The sequence below is a fragment of the Macrobrachium nipponense genome, chromosome 1 (assembly GCF_015104395.2).
Source record: "Macrobrachium nipponense isolate FS-2020 chromosome 1, ASM1510439v2, whole genome shotgun sequence".
Taxonomy (NCBI): domain Eukaryota; kingdom Metazoa; phylum Arthropoda; class Malacostraca; order Decapoda; family Palaemonidae; genus Macrobrachium; species Macrobrachium nipponense.
The window spans coordinates 97373136-97396488 of record NC_087200.1 but is presented as its reverse complement, the minus strand read 5'-3'; the positions used below and the strand labels follow the sequence as shown (position 1 = coordinate 97396488).

The 23353-nt window shown below is 33.5% G+C and overlaps 1 protein-coding gene across 2 annotated transcripts in view; it reads right to left on the bottom strand.

Annotated features, from left to right (window-relative positions):
- Window positions 1–23353, bottom strand: part of LOC135220258 (uncharacterized) — a 42027-nt gene that overhangs the window by 14848 nt on the left and 3826 nt on the right. For both annotated transcript variants that reach the window (XM_064257523.1, XM_064257524.1), the window contains exon 2: window positions 2810–2893. In XM_064257523.1, coding sequence (XP_064113593.1) covers window positions 2810–2893 — 84 coding nt within the window. The remainder of the gene's footprint in view (window positions 1–2809; window positions 2894–23353) is intronic.

Genomic DNA, 23353 nt, shown 5'->3' with positions numbered 1-23353 from the left:
TAAGTTTGTTAACAGGTGCAATAACCTCAATGTATCAGATATTGTTAGAGTAATAGCAAAATTAAAATGCCGGGGTCTGATTGGTATGCACAACTTTCCAGGTGCTGATTAGGGTGGCAAATTTTTTGCGATACCAAATGAGTTAACTGATGGTGAATTGCCCGAACAAGTGCAGCAGGTTGAAAAATTTCTTTGTTCCTTGTATGCAAAAGACACAAGTAGGTGAACAATTGCCACCTACAAGAGCGGCATTGCTGCCCCACGTCCAAAGGGTTAATTATATATGTTTACGAAATAAGTCTTACATTCAAGCTAAGCAAATACTTCAATCAAGAGAAAAATCAGGATGGCAAAAAACAAATGTGGATAAAAGAAAGTTGTGCTAAAAGTAACTGTTCTTGCCAAAAAAATAATCTTGTGTGCACACCTCTTTGCAAGTGCATCGATTGTGAAAATTGCAGTGATTATTGTATACAGGGTGAGATAGGTGACCAAGAACTAGAAGACAGAATAGATGTAGAGTAGGGTATAGACACCATTAAACATTTCTGTATAGGATAGTTTTTAAGTTATTATACAAAAACAAATGAGAAAAATATGTTACTCATATTATTGTTATTAGAAAAATTCAAATGTTTTCCCGAAATCAATGTACTGTATTCACATATCTCTACGTGAGTAAAGAAGATCCGTTTTATAAACAACTTGAGTTGCCAGGACTGATAACAGTTTTAATTTTTATTTTTTTAGAAACTATGAATTATTAATATATATTTTGATAAGATCATGAACTATTGCTTAATATTTTTTGCGTTTACTTGTGTATTTACATGGGTAAGGATGATCCATTTTACAAACTATTCTAGTTTCCATGATTAATTATAGATTTAATTCACTTAATTCTAAAAAAAATAAATATCATATATTTTGTTAAAGACTGGGAACTATTGCTTAATTCTTTTTTGTATCTACGTGGATAAAAATTATCCATATTATAAAGAGCTTGCGTTTCTATAATTATAGACCTAATGTTCTTAATTTGAAAAACAAAAATAAAAAAATATGGATTTCTTGGTATATATTTTGCTAAAGATATGGGAACTATTGCTTTGAGTTCATTTGTGTTTCTACACGGATAAAGGTTATTCCTTTTATAAATAACTTGAGTTTTCAAGATTAATTATACATTTAATTACCTTGATTTAAAACGAAAAAGGAACTATTGATTTATGTTTTGTTATAGATTTGGAACTATTGCTTAATATTTTTTTGTGTATATTTGGATTGATAAGCAAATTTTAAAGAGAATAATGGTAATTTTTTTCTTTGAAAATTTAGGGTTTTTTAGTATTTTTTTTTTTTTCTAAATCACTATAGCAGACATTATTATGTGCTAAAACTATATTCACTGAATTATCTGGTGCAAAAATTGTGGAGATAGTATCTGTAATTATGCACGTAGCCTTGAAAATGGAACAAAATGGAACCCTGCATTTTTGGAATCTCCACATTCAAAACCATTAGAAAATGTCATAAAATCAGTTTAGGCAAAAGCCGATCTCGAAAAGCCTATTTTTTGAACACGAGATTCCTCACTAGTTTCGGTGTGTGATTCAAGTGTTTTGGTCCAGCATTTGACGGCACATTTCAGGAGGTCAGCCTGTTATTTCTGGGGTATATTCATATGTGCCAATGGGCAAGGAGTACATTTTCTCTTATTTGCAAGGTGGATGTCTGTGTAGGTAGGTATTCCTATGTTATGCGTAACGTCGTGCCATCACATGCAGTCTTCTGTCAAGATGTAATAGTATAAGGCTATAACTTTATGAAGGTTGCTGTTCATTGTGGTTATTGACTAGCTGTACCGGATACAGAGTAATTATGACTTATTTCCCACGACACCATCACCTGTAGACCTAAAATTATCATTTAGCATTGTCATCAGTTAGTATATTACCTTTGTTAAATTTATAAGTGTTATTTTTTAATTTGTTGCTGATTACTGATTGTAGGAAATTTATTTATTTATTTATTTATTTTAATGCAGGGATGGTATCAATTGTTCTTCACACCTCCATGCTCAAACCTCGGAGATCGACAGTAGGAACACAACTCCAGAACAATCCAGTAAGGGGCTTGCTTTTCCAGGGTAAAGGTTAAATCAGGCAATAAGATGTGGGACTTAAAGAAGTGCCTTCAAATGCCTTCATTTGAAAATGCCCTTATATTAAATTGATGATTACATTTATCAATGTTAGCAATAAACTTCAGTATATGATCATTACTAAGCCTTGACTGATGGTAACAGTGTAATTGTTATAATTAGAGAAATTCCATTACCGCCGAAGTGTTATTTTGATTACGGGTCCTTGTTACTTATTTCAACAATTGGATTGCGTAGCATACGAGAACCAAACGTATCATAAACAGCCTCCCATGGAAATTGCCGCGCGTTTGAAGTAGATTTGTGACCCTGTCCCCAACTCCCGCCCCGCTCGCTTTCTCTCTGCTTGAGAGAGAGAGGGAGCGCATTTTTTCTGAGATTGTAAATGAAGAGACCTCTTTTTGCATTTAAATTAGAATTAGTTTCCTTTGTCTCTTCCTAGACTTTAACTGGACTGTTTGAGATGCCGTTCATTCTGGAACTGTAGTCGAACAAATACTCGTTGCAACTTGAATATTTGACATGCATCTACTTGGAAAAGAGTAAACTGATTACATGACACAGGGGAGGTTACTGGGAATAACACGATTTTGGCTATGCATTATTTAAGACCTGGGGCTTAACAAGAATCTCGACAAAACTCACCTGATGTTTCAGAAGGTCAGCAGCTCTTCTCTTCGATTCGCTTAGCTGTCTGTAAGATTCCAGCTCTGTTTCTAGTTCTGCAATCTATAATAATAACAATAAAGATTCACTTAGAAGAAAACTCGTTGAGCAATCTGTCTGTATTATCATCATCTTAAGCAGAATATATCAGTGCTGCAACACTTGGCTAAGATAATTCTCTTTGAATAAGAGACAACAATCATTTAATCAGGGAAGTCGGCAGCTTTATAAAGTCCCTTGTACTTTCCAGGACATGCTTTTTAAAAGTCCATGACTTCCATAAAATCTAAAGCTTTAGGTTGTTTCCGAAAGAAGCTGCACTGCTTTCCTCAACATTCATACGTCTGAATTTCATTGCTGGGGGCTCGCGATCCATGAAGTTCCTGCTGGCAGGTCTCTTTTATATGCATTTTCTTCAAAATGTTTACTGCATATGCGATGAGCAGTAGGGTTAAAGTAGTCCTTTCTATTACAACGATGAACCCATTTCCGTCTTGTTTCTCATCACGAGGGAATCGGAAAAAGGATACCTCCTCTTGTTTTCTACTATTTGAATAACAACCAAACACACGGCGCCAGTTGTTTGGTATTATTTAAATAATAATTTAGATTATATAAAAAATCAAAAACTAGGGGTGTATTAGAAAGAATGTAAAACTAAATCAATACAGAGATGACTGAAATGACCTGTGATATACATTTGAACGAGTGACTTCTCGCCCTGACCTGGCCTCCAGGTGATGCGGCTCTTGGGGGATAAGCCGCAAACCCCACAAATGACTCTACCTGACCATTCTATATACCTTGCCATGAAGTAGTTCATCCGCGTCATTTAAAAGTTTTATAAATCTAATATAATGTGATGAAATAAGATCTTCGCAATACTAACTAGGCAGGAAGATCAGTCTTGAATTTTTCTACTCAATGTCCACTCTATGACACTCCATCAAAAAAGGATTGGAAGACCGCGAAAGGCTACGCAGTCATGCGAAAATAATGTCATCGGAAATGAGAATTTGTTCTCAGTTTTTCAGTTCTGCAACAGATCTCCTTGCATCCTTTCCGGCGCCGGGTTATCTTTAAGGCCTAAATTTCATAAACAATCAGTCAATCAACCATACATCCTGTATGAATTTCAAGGCTTATTTATCTCTACATTTGATAAGTGGTCCACTTTTATCTGTTATTCACAGATTTATATCGTAATTTGCATGGTTAATTCAAGTGTGATTGGATGTATGAAAGGTATACCTAGTGTTGGTGACATTGACATTTCTTACTTTATTTTTTAGTTTGATTTTTTTTTAGCATGAGAATCATGGGAATATCATTGGAATTAATATCAGTGTAACAAATTAGTATTATCAGTGATTACTGCGGAGAACCACTTCCTTTTGTTATTCACGGGAGACTGCGTGTTGCTGTCAGACTTAGGTAGTGGGAATGGCTACCAACGATAGTGGGTAGACGTATGTAAGACGAAAAATACGGTAGACAGAGGTCTTGAACACTTGATGCTGACGGACAGAAATCAGTTGAAGAGGGTCACGTGGCTCTGCATGCGCCCCCCATCAGGTGTTACTCGCGTGATTAGGGTGCCAGCGCCCACCCACGCGCACCACGTTTCGAGTCGCCTCCATCAGGTCCCATAGTTCCGTGTAAAGTGACCAAAAGTGGTTCTTTTGCGAGTACCAAATTCACTCCCATTTTACCCGAACTTCTTCCTTCACTTTTTTATTTTCTTATTTTTCATTTTTATTTTAGCGCAGCGAAATTGCAAAAAGCTGACAAACAAAACAGAGTAATATTTACAAATCATCCTTGTAAAAGCAATATTCTATATGAGAGATATCATGTAAGATGGACGAAGAAAGCTACTTTTTCCTGTAGTCTGCTACAGTCAATCGGCCCTCTCACAAATGAGATATGTATAAAGTATTTACAATTTTTTTCAGCTTGGCCCTATCTTCCTATAGTTATGCAGGTGACTCAGTGTAATTTCGGAAGTTTGAACTCTTGTTTTATACAATGGTAGTTACAATTTATTTATTTTCTTCAAACTACTGATTACAGGCAGTAATGATGTTTTGCTTGTTAATGGCTTAGATCTTTGGTTTCTGAAGTTATCTTGTTAAGTTCTGTATTTATTAATCTTACTTTGTACCTCGAAGAAGCGTACGTAATACACGAAAGCGCTTGGTACTAGTAACCTTGCAGTTTGGTGACTTGTTGCTGATATAGATAAATATATAGATATAGGAAGTTTGTCAAGTTATTCATCAAAATGCATATAAATAAGGTTACGCAACTGTTTTGACAGTATCTCTATAATTGTCGTTCGAACTTTAGTTTATAAAGACAGTCAAGCGATATCTTAAATAAAAAGCTGCATTCCTATACTTTTAGATCTCCTAAGATTAGTAGGAAATTCAAATGCAGATTTTGATACCAGGTGACACTAGCCAGTCCGCTTCGGTGTTAGGTAAACGATTTAACGCATCGTTTGTAAAGGAAAAAAATAGTAAAACGATAATAGAAAGCAGCTGAGGAGCGTCGAGTAACTGCTTCTTTTGTTTGCAACACAAATATCCAAATCTATCAGAATACAAACGTTCTTTGACAAGTAATTTTCACTAACCAAATGCTGAATGGCGTTAAGGTTACGTGCCTGATTCCTCAGTTCAAGATCGCATGCAGATGATTGTTTGTTTTGTATGGTGTTTTTACATCGCATAGAACCAGTGGTTATTCAGCAACGGGACCAACGGCTTAACGTGACTTCCGAACCACTTCAAGAGTGAACTTCGATCACCAGAAATACACATCTCTCACTCCTCAATGGAATGGCCGAGAATCGACCCCGCGACTACCGAGGTGAGAAGCAAACACCAAACCAACCACGCCACTGATGCAGTTTCATAGATTGCATCATATTCTCAGTTAGTCTTCAGTATTTTTGTTATGCTTTTGCTTTGTCTTCCTCCTTAGGGTGTCTGAGTTTCTGACTTCATATCATACGTTCTTTCGCGAAAAATATTACGTAAGATGTTGGCGAGGGATATTTAATCATAAAGTAAAATTGTCCATCAAAAAATCCAGTTCCAATCACAAGAATTAATGCAAACACACAACGAAACTAATAATTAAGAAGACAGCTGGTAAACATAAACAAAATTGAAAAATGATTTCTATCGGGAGAAAGAATATCACGAAGAACTTATTAATTCGTGGAGTTACCTGTGGTGAATTTAGTCATTCGTGGGGTAAGCACATCATAGGAAAGAGACGAAATAAATGCAACAAGATATTGATTATCCACTATTCTGAACTGAAGGATCAGTAATCTTCAATCTATGCCATACTCACAACCTATAATTTTTGCAGCCTTGGAGGAATGAAGAACGTCTGAAGCCAAAGTCAAAATCAGTAGAGTTTTTGATTTCACAACCATATCAACTGACCTCAGCGTTCATTGCATACGACTAAATCAATCCACCTTTTAGAGACGACATATTTCCTTTTGTTTAATGCTAATAACTCTTCTGGGATATTGAATAGCAGATTCACCAAAAAACTATTTGTTTCCTAACAGATTACCATTCAGGTCGCGACTTCAGTGACAAGGTTTAAAACTGCATTTCATTGGTTAGGTGTGAGAATCTGTATGTAATATTTCAGATATATACATTATGTACTAGTTTATAGACCTCAAAGGAATCTTATTCCTATCTTGGTTCATTTGAATTTCTGCTTTGCTTTTACTTATCAGGAGGTAGAAAGTTATGGTGAGTCATTGCTTTAATGTTAATTGGAAAGATATTTGTTTACTCATCATACTAGGTTTTGAAATATTTGCTTTTTTTGAGGGGTAAATAAAAATAAAATAAAATTGAGGAATGCAGCCTACGAAGAAAATGAATGAATAGATAGATAATTCAGATAAAAAAACAACTAGGAAAATGTATACTTTCGCAGATAGACTATAGAAACCAAGGCATATGAAAAGTTTAAGAGCGAGAAATAGACAATAGAGAGAGAGAGCAAGAGAGAGCGCCATTCATAGGCAACCCAGAAGCCGCCATGTGTGGGTGGCCTTGGAGTGAAACAGCTGCAGATACACCTGCGATACTATCACACACACACACCTTCTCACACACCTGTAACATTACATTTTATCCGACGATGCCAGACCAACAACCCTGTATAGCACATCCTTCAATTAAACACAGATGCTCTTTCCCGGGAGATAAGTCGAGTCAGTCTTCCTGATTCTTTGTTCGTTTCTTTTATTTTTTCGTCGTTTCGAATTAATAGACCAACAATAGAATTTAGCTTAAAAATATACTTGATGATTGTCGTATCATTTAATCAATGTCGTGACACATATTGTCCACTATTTCATTTTTCAGTTCACATGATTTTCCAAGCCGATTCCAGACGTCTCAGGGAGCAAGAAACTTAGCGATCGTACAGAACTCGGGGAATATTGCAGCAGGATTGAGTAGGTGTTTAATGAAAGCCACCCAAATAACAATAAAAGAAAGATGTTGATCAAATGCAAAAGCTACCAAAGTACATGCTTAAAAAACTAATGGCTAAAAGCATTTACTGAAAATAAATTGCATGTACTATATAAGAACATAATTAAACGAAGTTAAAATTTAGGAGCACCTATTTTCAAAGTATAAGCAAAAAATAATTACATAATCATAAAGAAATGTACGCACCTATTTTCAAAGTATAAGCAAAAATAATAATTACATAATCATAAGGAAATCTATGTACCATTAATGACCGTTCTGATAAACAAATGATAGATAACATTAACAGGTAAATATACTACTACTCACATGTATATGCTACCTAAAGACATACTGATAATCAAATTCAAACACTTTTAAAGTTTTCTACATGGAAACTACCTATATATGATTGTCTTTACATCGTTTGTTGAATATCACACAGTGAGTGACTTCCAAATAATACAAATCTGCAAATGTTAACCAGATGTCATTCCTACAGAACGTTAGACCCTAGCAATTCCTTTTCAGAAAATCACAACTAAATGGACGTGAGGTTCTCGAATGTCGCAGTGGAATGATGAAATATGGGGTAGAAATGTGACTGAGAAGTTAATAGCACCTAATTATGTCAGCGCACCAGTATATATTCAAATATTTAATTTAATTTTTTTACTAGTAATTTCGAAACACTTCGAACTTTCCCCCAAAAAAGTATCATCAGCAATCCTTAAACCTCCGTGGCACAAGAGAGACCATTTTACCATGTCTTGCAGCATTATGTAATTCACTAAGCATCGGAAAACATTGTTTTAATACTTGTTCCAAAATATTTCCAATCCACGGTTCTGTTCTCTCCTTACTTATTTGACATCCATTATATTTAGCTCAACGTGAACTTTGTCGTGCAGCTTGTGCACTACATCCATTCCTTTATCACAACTCCATGATTTATTGATGTCAATCTTGTTAAATAAGAAATCAGTAATTTTTCGTTTGGCGTAAATGTACTTGCTTTGGCTTGTAATAGTGGTTCACGTAAGTTTCGAAATGTGCGCTCTCATATGACAATGAATATCCTAGTAATCGGAACTTCATGTCATCTTTGTAATCGAATGGCTTAAACTCAATTGAGCAAACAAGAACATTGTCGGTGTCAATTATTGTATTTGCAAGAGAGCAAGCATGAAACCATTGGTCTTTATAAGGTTTGTTGCTTTTTCCACTAATGAATGCTTGAAGAAACACAAGCACCATGGCTTCAGTCTCAGGCTCACTTGAAGGAAACGCTCGACGGCGAAAACCCAGCTCGGTTTCGACCTCGTGTGTACGAGAGCTGCGTGAGGTCACGAAAATAACGAATCAAAACTGCATACATATACTGGCTAACCTGTTAATTGTCTGTACACGGGGCTCATGCACGACTCAGCAGTTAGGTATGAATGTGTTAGTGAAAGTTTATGGGGTTCTTCAACAGAGTCACCTCCTCTTAGTAGAAATGGCTTTATATATATTTCAGGATTGTAAGCCAGAGCCAAGGAAAAGTAAGACCTCTTTGTAACCAGATTCATTCATTCTTGCCTATATGCAAGTTGCCCCTGTGAACTGGAAGCTTCCATTCATTCTAAACCCCCTCTTTGCTCCCATTGGCTGCCTTAGATTTACTCTCCACAGGGGCCCTGGATGAGGGAGTGGCCTATCCAGACGAGATTTTAAAAGAATGGGGCCGCAGTAGCTGTACCTCAGAAAGCTAAGACGTTCCCAGGAGCTCAGAAAAGCTCAGAACTTTCTTGAGCCCTACAGACTCCACTTCACCCCTTATTACTCCCCTGCCTCCTCTGGGGGATCCCATGAGGGTTCTTGTACCTCTATAGTGCACAGAAATATCAGCAGATGAGAAGACTACGAGACCCAGGATTTCCAGGTACTGTGAGATGTAAATTTAGTACAGTCAGTGAATTGTTTTTGCCTCTTGTCTCTATTTCATTTCATTCTCCTAAGGCGACTTTCCCCCTTTCTTTGTTCAGCTTCTCACTCCCCAAGTTTGGTTCAGTGCTGTGATTAATTCCCTTGTGATGCTTGTAAACAACCCCCCCCTAGTTAAACCAAGAACATAATGGTCCTTTATGTATAAGCTCCCAGTCGTTTCATGCCCCTTGAGTGGGTTGCAATGTTTTATGCTAAGAACAATTAGTGTGTAACGTATCCCACGTGTTCCTCGCCTTAGTACTGAAGCTAGATTGCAATTTCTTTGCAGATAAACACCGTGCCTGATTGTGGGAGAAACTGGGAACCCTTTGGAATAAGGCTTGCATTGAAATATCTCGTTCTGCACAAATTCTTATCTCTGTATGTGGTTCATTTCCCAGCCATGTGCTTTCAGTAGCCTGACAATCAACCACCTCATTAATTCCTAGAGCTACCCGTAACTTAATGTAAATTTAGCTCATTTAAAACTAAAGTCTAGAGTTTATGTTTTTTAGTGATATCGGCCTTCTGCCGTAGATTCTTGTTTGTATTAACGCTCGTCCTTCCAGGCAAAGCCATCTCTTTTAGTGTTAGAATACGTTTTCAAAGAGGGAATTAGCAGTTCATTACAATAAATATAATGATAAACTTGTATCACCTGTAATGACTTATTTAATGATTTACAAAAATGTAATACAAACATTCACACATACAATCATACATCCATATATATATATAAATATATATATATATATATATATATATATAGATATATATATATATTATATACGATATATATATATATATATATATATATAATATATATATATATATATATATATATATATACGTATATATAAATGTATATATATATATATATATATATATATATATATAGATATATATATATATATATATATATATATATATACATACACACACATATATATTATATATATATATATATATATATATATATATATATATATATATATATATATATATATATGATGTGTGTGTGTGTGTGTGTGTGTGTGTGTGTGTGATAAAAGGCCCATGAAACACCATAGTTGAAGGTTGGCAACCATATATTTCAGGCACTTACCTTCTGTGCTCTTGCTCATGGGGAAATATGGACACAGGATATCTTACAAGAGTACTTTTGTAAGATTACCTGGTGGCCATCCATTTTTAATGATTTTAACCCCCAAAAATGAAATAATTAAAACATTCCACACATACAATCCATACCATCCATATAATCTATTAATATATAATATTATTAATAATATTATATATATATATATATTAATATATATACTATATCTAAGTATATGATATATATATATATATATAATATATATATATATATATATATATATATATATACTATATATATATATATATATATATAATATATATAAGTGTACACACACACACACACACCACACCACACACATATATATATATATATATAATATATGTATAATTTAATTATGTCTATCATATATATAAATATATATAATAAAATACTTATTATATTATATAGACTATCTATTATACAGATATATATATATGTATATATATATATATATATAACGTATATATATGATATATATAATATATAAATAATGATATATATAAATGTATATATCATATGTATATATAATTATATATATTATAGTATATATATATATATATATATATATATATATATATATACAAATATATATTATATCTATAATATATATATATATATCAATTATTATAATATATATATATATATCTCAATAAGTATATATATATATATATCTAGATCATATATATATATATATATTATCTAGCTATATCTATATATATCTATATATATTATATATATACATACACACACACACATATATATACATATATTATATATATTATATATATATATATATATATAATAGTATGTGTGTGTGTGTGTGTGTGTGTGTGATAAAATGCCCATAAAACACTATTTGAAGGTTGCAACCATATATTTCGAGCACTTCCTTCTGTGCTCTTGATCACTGGGGAAATATGGACACAGGATATCTTACAAGAGTACTTTTGTAAGATATCCTGTGTCCATATTTCACCAGTGATCAGGAGCACAGAAGGAAGTGCTCGGAATATATGGTTGTAACGTTCAAACAGTGTTTTATGGGCTTTGACCTCGTTCTGGAACTCCGAAAGCAGTTTCGAATCCTGCTGCAGAAGTCAAAACTGTTTCTTACTCATGCATTTGGATCTCAGGACTTTGTTGTCAGAAGCTTATCCAAATATACACAAGTGGAGTAATATTAGTTTAGGTTAGACTTTGCCACAAACCAATTGTTGAGAACTATACTATGTTTTTTTCCATCTGTCCATCCGCCTGTAGTGTTTGCGCATGGTAACACTGCGTCCAGGGCTTTAAACAATATCCTTTTTCGAATAATAGTGGTGTAATTCGCATACAGTAAATTATTAAAACACTTTTCAGTTGCAAATGTTCACCAAGATATCCTTTTATTTACCTAAAACTTACACATAGCGTAACTATTTAAAGCCCGGACGCAGTGTTACCATGCGAAAACACCACAGACGGATGGACAGATAAAAAAAACAGAGTATAGCAACGTTTACGGACAGTTGACGCCAACGTAAATATGTTCCGAGTAAAACACTTGGGCCAGCACATGCTGTAGTAGCACACGGAAATTGATAGCTGACCAAAGCTACAGAGCAGAGTAGGAAAGGAAAATGGAAACATCATTGACGGAGAGTCTTTTTTTTAAGCCTTGTTTGTACACTAATTCAAAAATATTCCAACAGTCGTCTGTAATGAGGGCAAAAACCTGTCTCTACGAATCTTACAAAAAATTGGCCCTAAACAGCCTTTGAAAGAAGATAGTTAGGTTCTCAAAGGAACCTAACCATCTCTTTTCAATAGATGTCAGTTAACGATATTCTACGAGCATACGTAACCCATCTCAATAAAGAATAAGTCTTCATTTAATATTTTTCCCTCACTTTTACATCGAAAAGAGTGTTATTACGACAGTTGAAAATACAATTGCTATAGACTATAGTAGATTCACATCAACCGTACATCTGATGCTCAGGCCAATCCCTTACGACGCTCCTGATTGGCTGTTGATAAGCCAATCACAGGGCTGGAAACTCTCAGTCCCTCGAGAGAGTTCACATAGGCAGGATGTATGTTCCACCTCTCCTGAGGGATACTTTTGAAAAACGTATTCCTCAGGAGAGGTGGAACATACATCCTGCCTATGTGAACTCTCTCGAGAGACTGAATGTTTCCATCCTTGTGATTGGCTTATCAACAGCTAATCAGGAGCACCGTAAGGGACTGGCTTAGACATCAGACGCACGGTTAATGTGAATCTACCATAGCTATAATCACACTGTCCTTGGCAATGAAAAAAAGAAAAGCCCAATTCGCTATACTGTGTTCAGGTAAAACATAAGAGACATAAAGGCTGGTAAGAAGCTGAAAGAGAATATGACCTATACGAGGTTATTGGCAGTTAATTTGTTGTTCTGGTTCGACGTCGTTCATTAAAAGTGAGTTCCTCACTGGAATGTGTTTACGTGAAAAATTTTCAATAGGTTTTCAGACCCATATTCCGCATTACTCTTGTTCAATCTATATGCGGCAATTCATCTACAGAAAAGAACAAATCCACAGCAAGGAATACGTTTAAAAACGCAATATAGATACTTTGTCGCTTAATGGTTGGTGAAGAAATGACTAGTTACGGGAAAAACTGGTTCTTCATATGACCAGTTCTTTCAAAGTTGCTAAAAAACTATTTTTTATAGTATATACATGCATATATATATATGTATATACATACATACATACACACACACATATATATATACATTTACACATCTTGGGTTTTCATGTTTTTGCATTCACAATTTGTTTGATTAGTTTTCGCAATAGTTTCTTAGTGATTTAGTATCGCATACTTGATTTAATTTCATACTTAAACACTTGTGAAATAATATTCATTTACTTACATTTTCTTTTCAAATCTTAAGCATTTCTTAACAGTTTTAATTTTACTTGGTTAATTTAATTTCTTGATAAATTACTCGTTTTGGTATAATTTTGTTTAATAAATCAATTCAAGAATCAAATAGACTTTGAGTGTTCAAGTAATAGTAAATTTCTTAAGATTGAGTTCCACTTATCAATTTTTTAATTAAAAATAATTTTTTTATTAAAAACTTTTATATAACAGTGTTTCATTTATTGGCCACCAGTAATAGGATTAAATTTGTATACGTGCCCAAGTGATATTTTGTGATATTCCTTCAATTTTATTGAAGTGAGTTAAGACAGGCGATACAGCTAAAGTTGTTTGATGGACTGACACCATTTAATTAACTTAAGCCTATATGAATACCTCACACTTGTTTTGATGAACTTAGTCTGAATTCTCACATGATTAATAAGCTTTCTAAGGGATCATTGCCTTTAGATTACTCAGTCGTTTTTTATGTGAGGTCACTTTGAATTTGATGATTGGTAAATGTAATAACCTGGTATATATATATATATATATATATATATATATATATATATATATATATATATATATATATATATATGGAAGTGTGTGTGTATGTTTGCACGTATTAGATGGAGGGTTTGGTAAAGATAGCCGTGTGGGTTTGCTGTTTATTAAACAAAAGAAAAAGAAAGAAAGAGCCCTCTGTAAATGTGATTTGGCAGGGTTTTATTTTCGAGAAATAAATGGTTTGCAGGAATTTCTGTGTTCGTACGATATAACTTCACACAGCGAAAAGTTCAAGGTTTTCTGATCTGGGAAAATGTTTGAGTTAAGATATTGCTCATAGCAAGCAAAATAAAATTTAAAAGAAGAAGTTCACCTTTTGGAGAAAAGAAATGGTTTCAGACATGTATATATGATGTAAATTTCGAAAAATGAAGAATAGAGGGTCTTTTTATTCATGAAATGGAAATTACAAATGAGATTTATTTGCAGGGAAAGAGACAATTAACGTCATTGGAGGAAACAGAAAATGAGGGGATCTGCAAGAGAGAGAATAGAATACAAGCATAGTTGGCATGTATGGATTTATAAAGGTGAAAGGGAATGGAAAGTATTCAGGAGATATCTTGGTTGTTGGAAGTACAGTATCTGGATTCGAAAGAGAAATATTCACAAGCGTACATGGGAACTAAACACTTACCAGGGAAGATAAATATTTGTAAGTTTATGTGCACGTAAAAGTCAGTGGAAGCAGTTTATGGATATGATGGTGATATATCTGATCATTTTGTGGTTAAAGCAGAAGCAAAAATAGTAAAAAACGCTAGTTGAAAATGTGGTAATACAGATAGTTAAGACAAGTGAGATTTAAACATGAGGACTTATGAAAAGCACATGAGACGGGAGGAAAATGAACCAGGCAATGAAGTAGAGGGAACTGCACCAGGAGAGAAGTAGCCTGTTTTGAAAGCTGACAATAGTCAGGGAGCAACTTGAGACTATCGTGCAAAAACTGAAGTTTTGTTGGACCCATCTTATATACTTTCTGTAGTGTCTCAGTTGCTAAGGAGGATGCCTAAAGGGCCGTACACACGATCAGTATTACTGTCATTAAAAATACTGTCGTTATTTTGGTACTGTCAGTACACTAAACACGCGTTCACTATTTATTACTGAGTGAAGTATCAGTACATTCAGTGACCGACATCGAGAGGTTGTCGCTATTGCGTTCTGGTAAAATGGGGAATAAAGAGAAAGCATGTATTGCTATTATTCTGGCTTTCTCGTCAAAGAGAAAACGGAACCGCAAAAAGTGAGTCAAAGACTGGCTTGCAAAACGTAAGAATGACAATCATTTAAATCTGTTAAATGAGATAAAAGCTACAAATATGAAAGAATTTGCAAGAATACAGTTATAAGGGAAAGCATGGATATCTGCCAATGAAAGACTGGCTATTACTCTCCGTTATCTGACAAATGGACGAAGCTTTTCCGACCTACGTTATTCAGGAGTCAAGGGAAAACCAACAAGCAGCGGGATAGTACATAAAACATGTGCAGCTATAATTACTATCCTCAAGGTAAAGTAAGCATGGTTAGGGTATTGATTTAGCATATTGTTGACATTATTTATTTAATGGTAATACATTTCATTAATTATCAATGTCCCCTTCACCTAGAAATTCATGGAAATATTGAATCCGTGGATGTAATTGCGTCATGGAATTGTTTACTAGGCCACTATGGCTGTTGTAATTACTTGATGATGACGATGGGCGAGATAATGGTGCTTATAAGGTGTCACTACCTGAATCGTTAATCTTAACAGAATTTCGGTCAAGTGACTGATAGACGTCTTCAGTGCTGGCTCCATTTGTTTTAGAATCGTGGATTTTTTTCAACTCTGCGAGAGTTGTTTCGCAACGTATTTATTTTCTTCTTTACATCTTCGACACTTGCATCAATTTTGATTTTCTTATATAGTACTGATGGGAATGACAGTACAGCGAACACGCCATCAGTAATATAAGGCCCGCTCAAATACTGATGACTGGATTTTGAAGTCATTAACCACCATTTTGTGGTACTGATGGTACTTCGGCATGACGTACACACCGTCAGTATTACTGACAGCACACGAAGTAATGACGGTAATACTGGTCGTGGTTACGGCTCTTAAGGTCTATCACAAAGTAAAATACTTTTCATAACTTTAGTGCGAAATTACTTTTTTTTAGAGGAATTTAACGGAAAAAAATACGATTTTCTCAAAAATGATTGATTTACTAAAAATCTGATTTTGTATGGTAAAATCACGCCCAAATTTAGCCCACCATTGCCGACTGTGTTCTAGATAACATATATAAAATTGCAAATCGATATATTATTTGCAAAATAAGTTTTGTTCAAAATTTCCTATCTACAAGGCAATTTTGAGTAACAGCGTACAATTTCAAATAGCTTGAAACTCACTTTTTTCCTTATAGAAAGATCTTTATTTTTTCATATACTTCAGATTGGTAAGAAGATGATAAAACTATAAATGGTAGATCTCTATGAAAAAAACTATAATAAAATCTTTTTTATTTCAGATAAAACGTCAAAAACGGAATTGACGGCAGTTAGAAATGGATCCTCTTTGGAAAGCTGAAATTAGTCAAACTAGTATTAACTTCACATTTAAGGAATGTCTGATTTGCCAGAAAGCTCCCACAAAACCTCTAAACGCCTCTAAATCATTTTTAATTCCCTTGGTGTTCAAAAAGTTATTAACACCTTCAATGAAAATCTGAACTGGCTGAGAAAGAACGCCATCAACAATACCCTGAAAAGGGTGAACCCCGGCTTCAATATTAGTGACTTTATGTAACAAAGTATGATCCTTATTGTTTCCTTCCACCAATTTGTCTCCCTTAGAAACCCTTAGTATTCAGGATTCAACCCGACCTCAATATCATTAGTAGACCAACAATATTTCCCAAGTTTCCCTCACAAGTCACAAAAAAGGAAAAAGAAAAAATATATCAATCCCCAACGCATAAATATTTTCAAAGCGAATATTTCCTGCACTCTACAGAAAAAAAACGATCCTTTCTACTCTCACGGTCAAGTTTATTGTTACGGGTTCTTATTGATAAACTGAGGGTAGTTAACATTAGTTAATTAAACAGGTTACCAATTAGTTATACAGTGATGACGAGCCAACATTGTGGAGAGCGTGGGAGATACGGAAGCCACTCTTGTCACGTAACTTACCAAAATACAAACAGCAGATATGATTCCCAAACTTAGACAGCATGCCAAACAATATTCATACACTGATTACTACAAAACTAGATCACAACATTCACATATTGGTACATCTCCCTTCTTTTAGATTTTCTGAACAAAATTTGGAACAACCTTTCTTCTACATAAATGGTCCCTGCAAAATACATCTAATCTTACATACCTAATTGGCTCTTTAAAATTATTACAAATAATCCTGAAGATATTGAGGTTTCCTTGCAATACGACCACTTCTGGTTCTTTGTAATTCTAAGTTATCAGCTTGACGATGTATGCAAGATTTATTAGCCACTTCATTTGCATTTACGTCAGTTTCAATTTCAATATCGGAATCAATATAATTATCAGTTACTGTCTCTGATGGTCTTTTTTTTTTTTATCTAATATCTTCAAGCCTTTCACTTGTCACAGCAACATGTTCTGTCATATTTACATTACTTAACTCTTTCTTCATATAATACAATTACATCAGTTTTATCAGTACCTGGAAATGTAGTTGACAAAAAATCTCTACTTAATGTATCTGCCATATACATTTTACTACCTTGTTTGTACTTAACATTTATTTTAAACTTCTGCAACTGCAATAAACATGTGTCGTAACTTCTTAGGACATTTCAGTAATGGTTTCTTAAAAATACTTTCCTAAGGTTTGTGGTCAGTTTCTACAATAACGTCTTTGCCATAAGGATATTGATCAAAATGTAACGCTGCAAAAACAATGGCTAACATATCTTCTTCTATTTGTATATAGTGCTGTTCTATTTCAGTTAACGATTTAGAAGCATAGGGCACTGGGTGACCGTTTTCCATTCGGATAGCACCTAATCCTGACATTAAAGCATCACACTGTAAAGACACATTACAATTACTGTCAAAATATTTCAATCAAGGAGCTTAAACAATTAGTTTCTTAATCTTGGAGAGTGCTTCATCATGAGAAGAATTCCACTGCCATTCAACATTTTTCTTTTCCAGATTTCTTAATGGCTGAGTTATTTCTGACAACCTTGGTAAAAACTTTGAAAGATAATTAATTAACCATTCTTAAAAATCTTTCAATGCTTTGACATCACTCGGCACTTTTAGACAATTAATAGCTTCAATATTCTTTGGATGTTGTTAGCAAATGTTCAATGTACTTAACTTCTGTCACATGCAATTTCATCTTCTCTTGATTTAACTTGATGTTTTCTTGTCGGCATCTTTGCAATAAAGCTAATAGGCTCTTATCATGGTTTTCCAAAGCTTCCTGATCGGTATTTCCTTTGCCATAAACTAGGATATCGTCTGTTATTACTTTTATGCCATCTAAATTATGTAACTAATGTAAGGCATCATGCATTCGTCTCTGGTACTCTTCTGGTGCCGATGATATGCCAAAACGCATTCTCTTCCATCTATACCTACCGAAAGGTGTATTATGTGTAATGAAATAACTTGACTCTTTGTAAAGCTGCACTTGCCAAACCCCATTCTTTGCATCAAGAACTGAAAATATTTTAGCTATACCCAATCTCGGTAAAATTTCCTCTATTGTTGGAAGTGGATAATGGGGTCTCCTGATAGCTTTGTTCAGTTCTGAACGATCTAAAAACAAATCCTTAAATCTGAATTAGGTTTTGTTACTGAAACCATGCTAGAAACCCAGTTCGTAGGTTCTGAGACCTTTTCAATAACGGTACTTTGCATACTACTTAACTGCTGCTTCAATTTTCTCTTAAGGGCAAAAGGAACTTTTTTTTTGGAGCATGGATCATTGGTGACACTGTATTATCAATATTTATCTTACATGGAGGTCCTAATTCTCCCAAACCTTCAAATAAATTAGGAAAATCAGAAATAATCTTCTTTTTATGTAACACTTTTGAAGAAACCTCATTTATTTCTTCCTTAGCACTCGGGTCATCATTCACAAGAATTTTCATTCATTTCAGTTTCTGTACATCCTTATAACCTATTAAAGAAGAAACATTTTCCGTCACTACAAAAAAAGAAGAAGTTTATGCTGCTTTCCTTTTCTTTCACACATTAGAGTTTTAATGCCTTTATTCTTGATTGCTTTATCATTAAACACTTTCAGTTCGATGCTATCGCAAGAATCTACCTTATCACTGCCAATCAAACGCTTCAATTTTTTAACACTCAAAGCATTACATGTAGCAACCGAATCAATCAGAAACTTTCTTTCTGATTTAAAAATCATGGTTACAAACTGTTTTGTCTCATGAGACACAGAAATGTTTCCTTTCGCTTCATTTATCGTGCCAATTTGCTGAAGGTCACTATCACTCTCTTCATTCTCTTCATAAGCTTTCACTTTTTCAGAGTTCCAATTAGTTTTACACTGTTTAGCATAAAGGTTCTTTCTCTTACATTTGGCACACACTTGACCATATATGCCGGACACATTCTAATTTTATGAGTCCTACCACAATATCTGCAATCTTTTATTTCTTTGACATCATTGGATTTAAGCTTATTTCGAGGATTTGTGTATTTATTTCTCTTCTTCCAAAACGTTAACTTCCTCTTCTTCAGTATTGCTACTAGTCATTTGCTGCTTTTGCTGAATTCGCATTTCATAATTTTTTTACAAAATTCACAGCCCTTTCTAAGGTCATTAGTTTTGTATCCATCTACATATGATCCAGTAATTTCTCCCTAGCCTTATCATCATGTAGATTAATGATAAATTGATCCCTGATCATTTTCTCTTCATTATCATAATTGAAAGTTTTGCATAAAATTCTTAACTGAGTTATGAATTGGTCACAGCTTTCATTAGATTCTTGTTTTCGCTTGAGAAATTCGTTTCTTTCCATAACTGCTAGGATCTATGTAAGGACTAGGTGTATACCTTAATGACATAGTGATTTAATCTACAACATAGGAAGAACATTTAGAGATTCTAAGAAAAGTGTTCAAGAAACTACGGGAAGCAGGAGTAACAGTCAAACTAGAAAAGAGTGTGCTTGGGAAGGCAACTGTTCAGTATCTTAGATTTGAAGTTGGAAAAGGCCTTTTCGCCCCTGTCACTACAAATATAGAAGGTATCTGTAAGGCTACCCCACCTACTACCAGGAAACAGCCAAAATCCGGGCAATCATCGTATTTAAGAGGTGAGACACAGCTCTCCACCGAGTTCTCAAAGTTTGTAATCCTATTGTGTATATTTAGAACCCTTTTCTGGAAAGAACAATATAATTATAGACTATTTATCCCGTTGTGAATTGTTTGATTCAAACCCGGGATAACTAATCTTCTGTAGGGAGGAATATTTTAATATTGCCTTGTAAAATGAAAGTATCTCTTTCCAGTATCATTATATTTAGCCTTCTAGTTATCCTAAATTCTGAGTAATATTGATAATTATTGTAACGGCATGTTCAGATTTCACAAGATTAGAATAACACAGAATGAGAAGTGAGATCTCCGTTCCAAAATGTATGTTGTAGCTGTCATCACAGAGACAGAGGGGACTCGGCCTTCCTCGTCTTTTTCTGTTAACATGACATTTACATGATTAGCCACATGCAGTACTGAATGCTTATGGGTCCCCTTTGTTTTGTCCCAAACCACATGACAATATCACAATGTTTTGTAATGTTGCGTCATATAGCTTCTAGAACGTACCGTGATCGATTATGTCATCTTTAGGAAGTGACGTCATTCTTTTATTTCTAGAACATTCCATGACATTATTTATAGTTTCGATTTCGATTTAAGAGAATTCTTATTATTCTGAGACCACGTAGTGTTACTGATAACCATAAAATCTCTCTCTCTCTCTCTCTCTCTCTCTCTCTCTCTCTCTCTCTCTCTCTCTCGTTTTTTAAAGAAATTTATAAATTTGTAAAGTAATTTAGTTGTAAGATGATAAAAAAGATCTTGGCTCCAAAATGTTTCACCTTGTAATGATGTCATACATTTTGGGCATAAGTGTCACAGAACCAAAAGTTCCCATACAAAGATATATTCATTCTGATTCTAAAGACCATCTGCGTTGGTTCTCTCTCTCTCTCTCTCTCTCTCTCTCTCTCTCTCTCTCTCTCTCGATCGAGGGATTTTCAATTTGTAAAGTAACAAATATTTTATACTTGGTTACTCTTAGTTTTTATTATATTTCTTATGGAATTGTTTTCATTTGTGGAATCTGAACATTGTAAGAGTGAATTTTGATGCTGCAGCTTGTGAAAAGGTTTTGTTATTCTTTACAGTTTTAAGCGCACTTAAAATACTTAAAATATTTAAGAAACTTGGTGAATTTATTTAATTTTCCTCATTTCAATTTTCTGTGTTTTGTGAATTGTTAAATTCTTGTGAAATGTTTTTTTTATATTCTTGTGTTTACAATTTCTTAGTTTTCACGTTTGGTGGTAAATTTGATACATTTAACACATTTTGTGCTTTCATGTTTTTGGATTCACAATTTATTTGGTTAACTTTCATATTTGATTAAATTAACACTTTAACACTTGTTGAATAATTTTCATTTACTTGCTTTTTCTTTTCAAATTTTGAGTATTTCCTAAAAGTTTTAATTCTATATGATTAATCTAATTTCTTGAAGATTATCAATTTTGATATAATTTTGACTACTATTTTAATTCAAGAATTGATTTAATTATGTGTTGTTTTCAAGTAATAGTAAAATTTTCTTAGGATTGTGAATTCCACTTATAAATTTTGAATTTAAAAATGCATTTTTTTGTATTTGAAACTAATTTTTATGCTGGCGTTTCATTTATTGACCACTAGTGATAGAATAAATCTTTGTTTTTCCAGAGTGACATATTGTGCTGTCCCTGCAATTTTCTTGAAGTGAATTAAGAAGGGAAATAGTTAAAGTTGTTTGATGTGGTAATGCCCTTTAACTACCTTTAGCCTATGTGAATACTTTACACTTGTTTTAATAAACTTAGTCTGGTATCTCACATTTCTGACTTACTTTAACTGTTTGCTTTAGAATACTCATTCGTATTTTATGTTATGAAAGTTCACGTATGTGGTTGCTGTGAGGTCACTTTGAATTCTGATTGGTGAGTGTAATAACCAGGTTGTTTGGAATGGTCGTTTTAATATATACTATATATATATGTATATCTATATATATATATATATATATGTATATATATATATATATATATATATATATATATATATATATATATAATTACATATATATAAGTATATATATATATATATATATATATATATATATATATATATATATATATATATATATACATATATATATATATATATATATATATATATATATATATATATATATATATATATCATATAGTTATGTTATGAAAGTTCACGTATGTGGTTGCTGTGAGGTCACTTTGAATTCTGATTGGTGAGTTGTAATAACCAGGTTGTTTGGAATGGTCGTTTTATATATATATATATAGATATATATATATATCCTATATATATATATATATATATATATGGTATACATATATGTATATATATAAGTATTATATATATATTATATATATATATAATATAAAATCTATATATATATATATATATATATATATATATATATATATATATATATATATATATATATATAGATATATGTATAGGTATATATATATATATATATAGTATATATATATATATATATATATATATATATATATATATATATATATATATATATATGTATATGTATATATATATATATATATATATATATATATATATATGTATATATATATATATATATATATATATGTGTGTGTGTGTGTGTGTGTATGCATACACATGCAAATGTTGTTTGTGTACTTATAATTACTTCATTGATTTTCATTGGACACACACACAAACATATGTATATAAATGAACCATTCCGGAAAGCTTGTCACTGTTCCTGGGGTCTCATTGTGTAAGATGCCTAGAAGTTAAAGAACGAAGCTCTCTGCTGGTCCCCCCCACCCTCAAAATAACCCCCAAAAGAAGTTAACTTTTGGCTTGGGTATGTCTGGCCAACGATTGGTCAAACTTCCCTTGGAGAGAGGAATCAACCAATGACTTGCCTAAGGGGAAAACGAGGGAGCTAAGAGGAAACCAGCGCCCTAAAGCCTCTCGGCTGCCTTGGGGAGTCAGGCTTCTTGGGTACTTGAAAGGGCATCAACAAGCCATGGCCTCTCGCTGCCTTGGGGAGTCAGGCTTGGGTA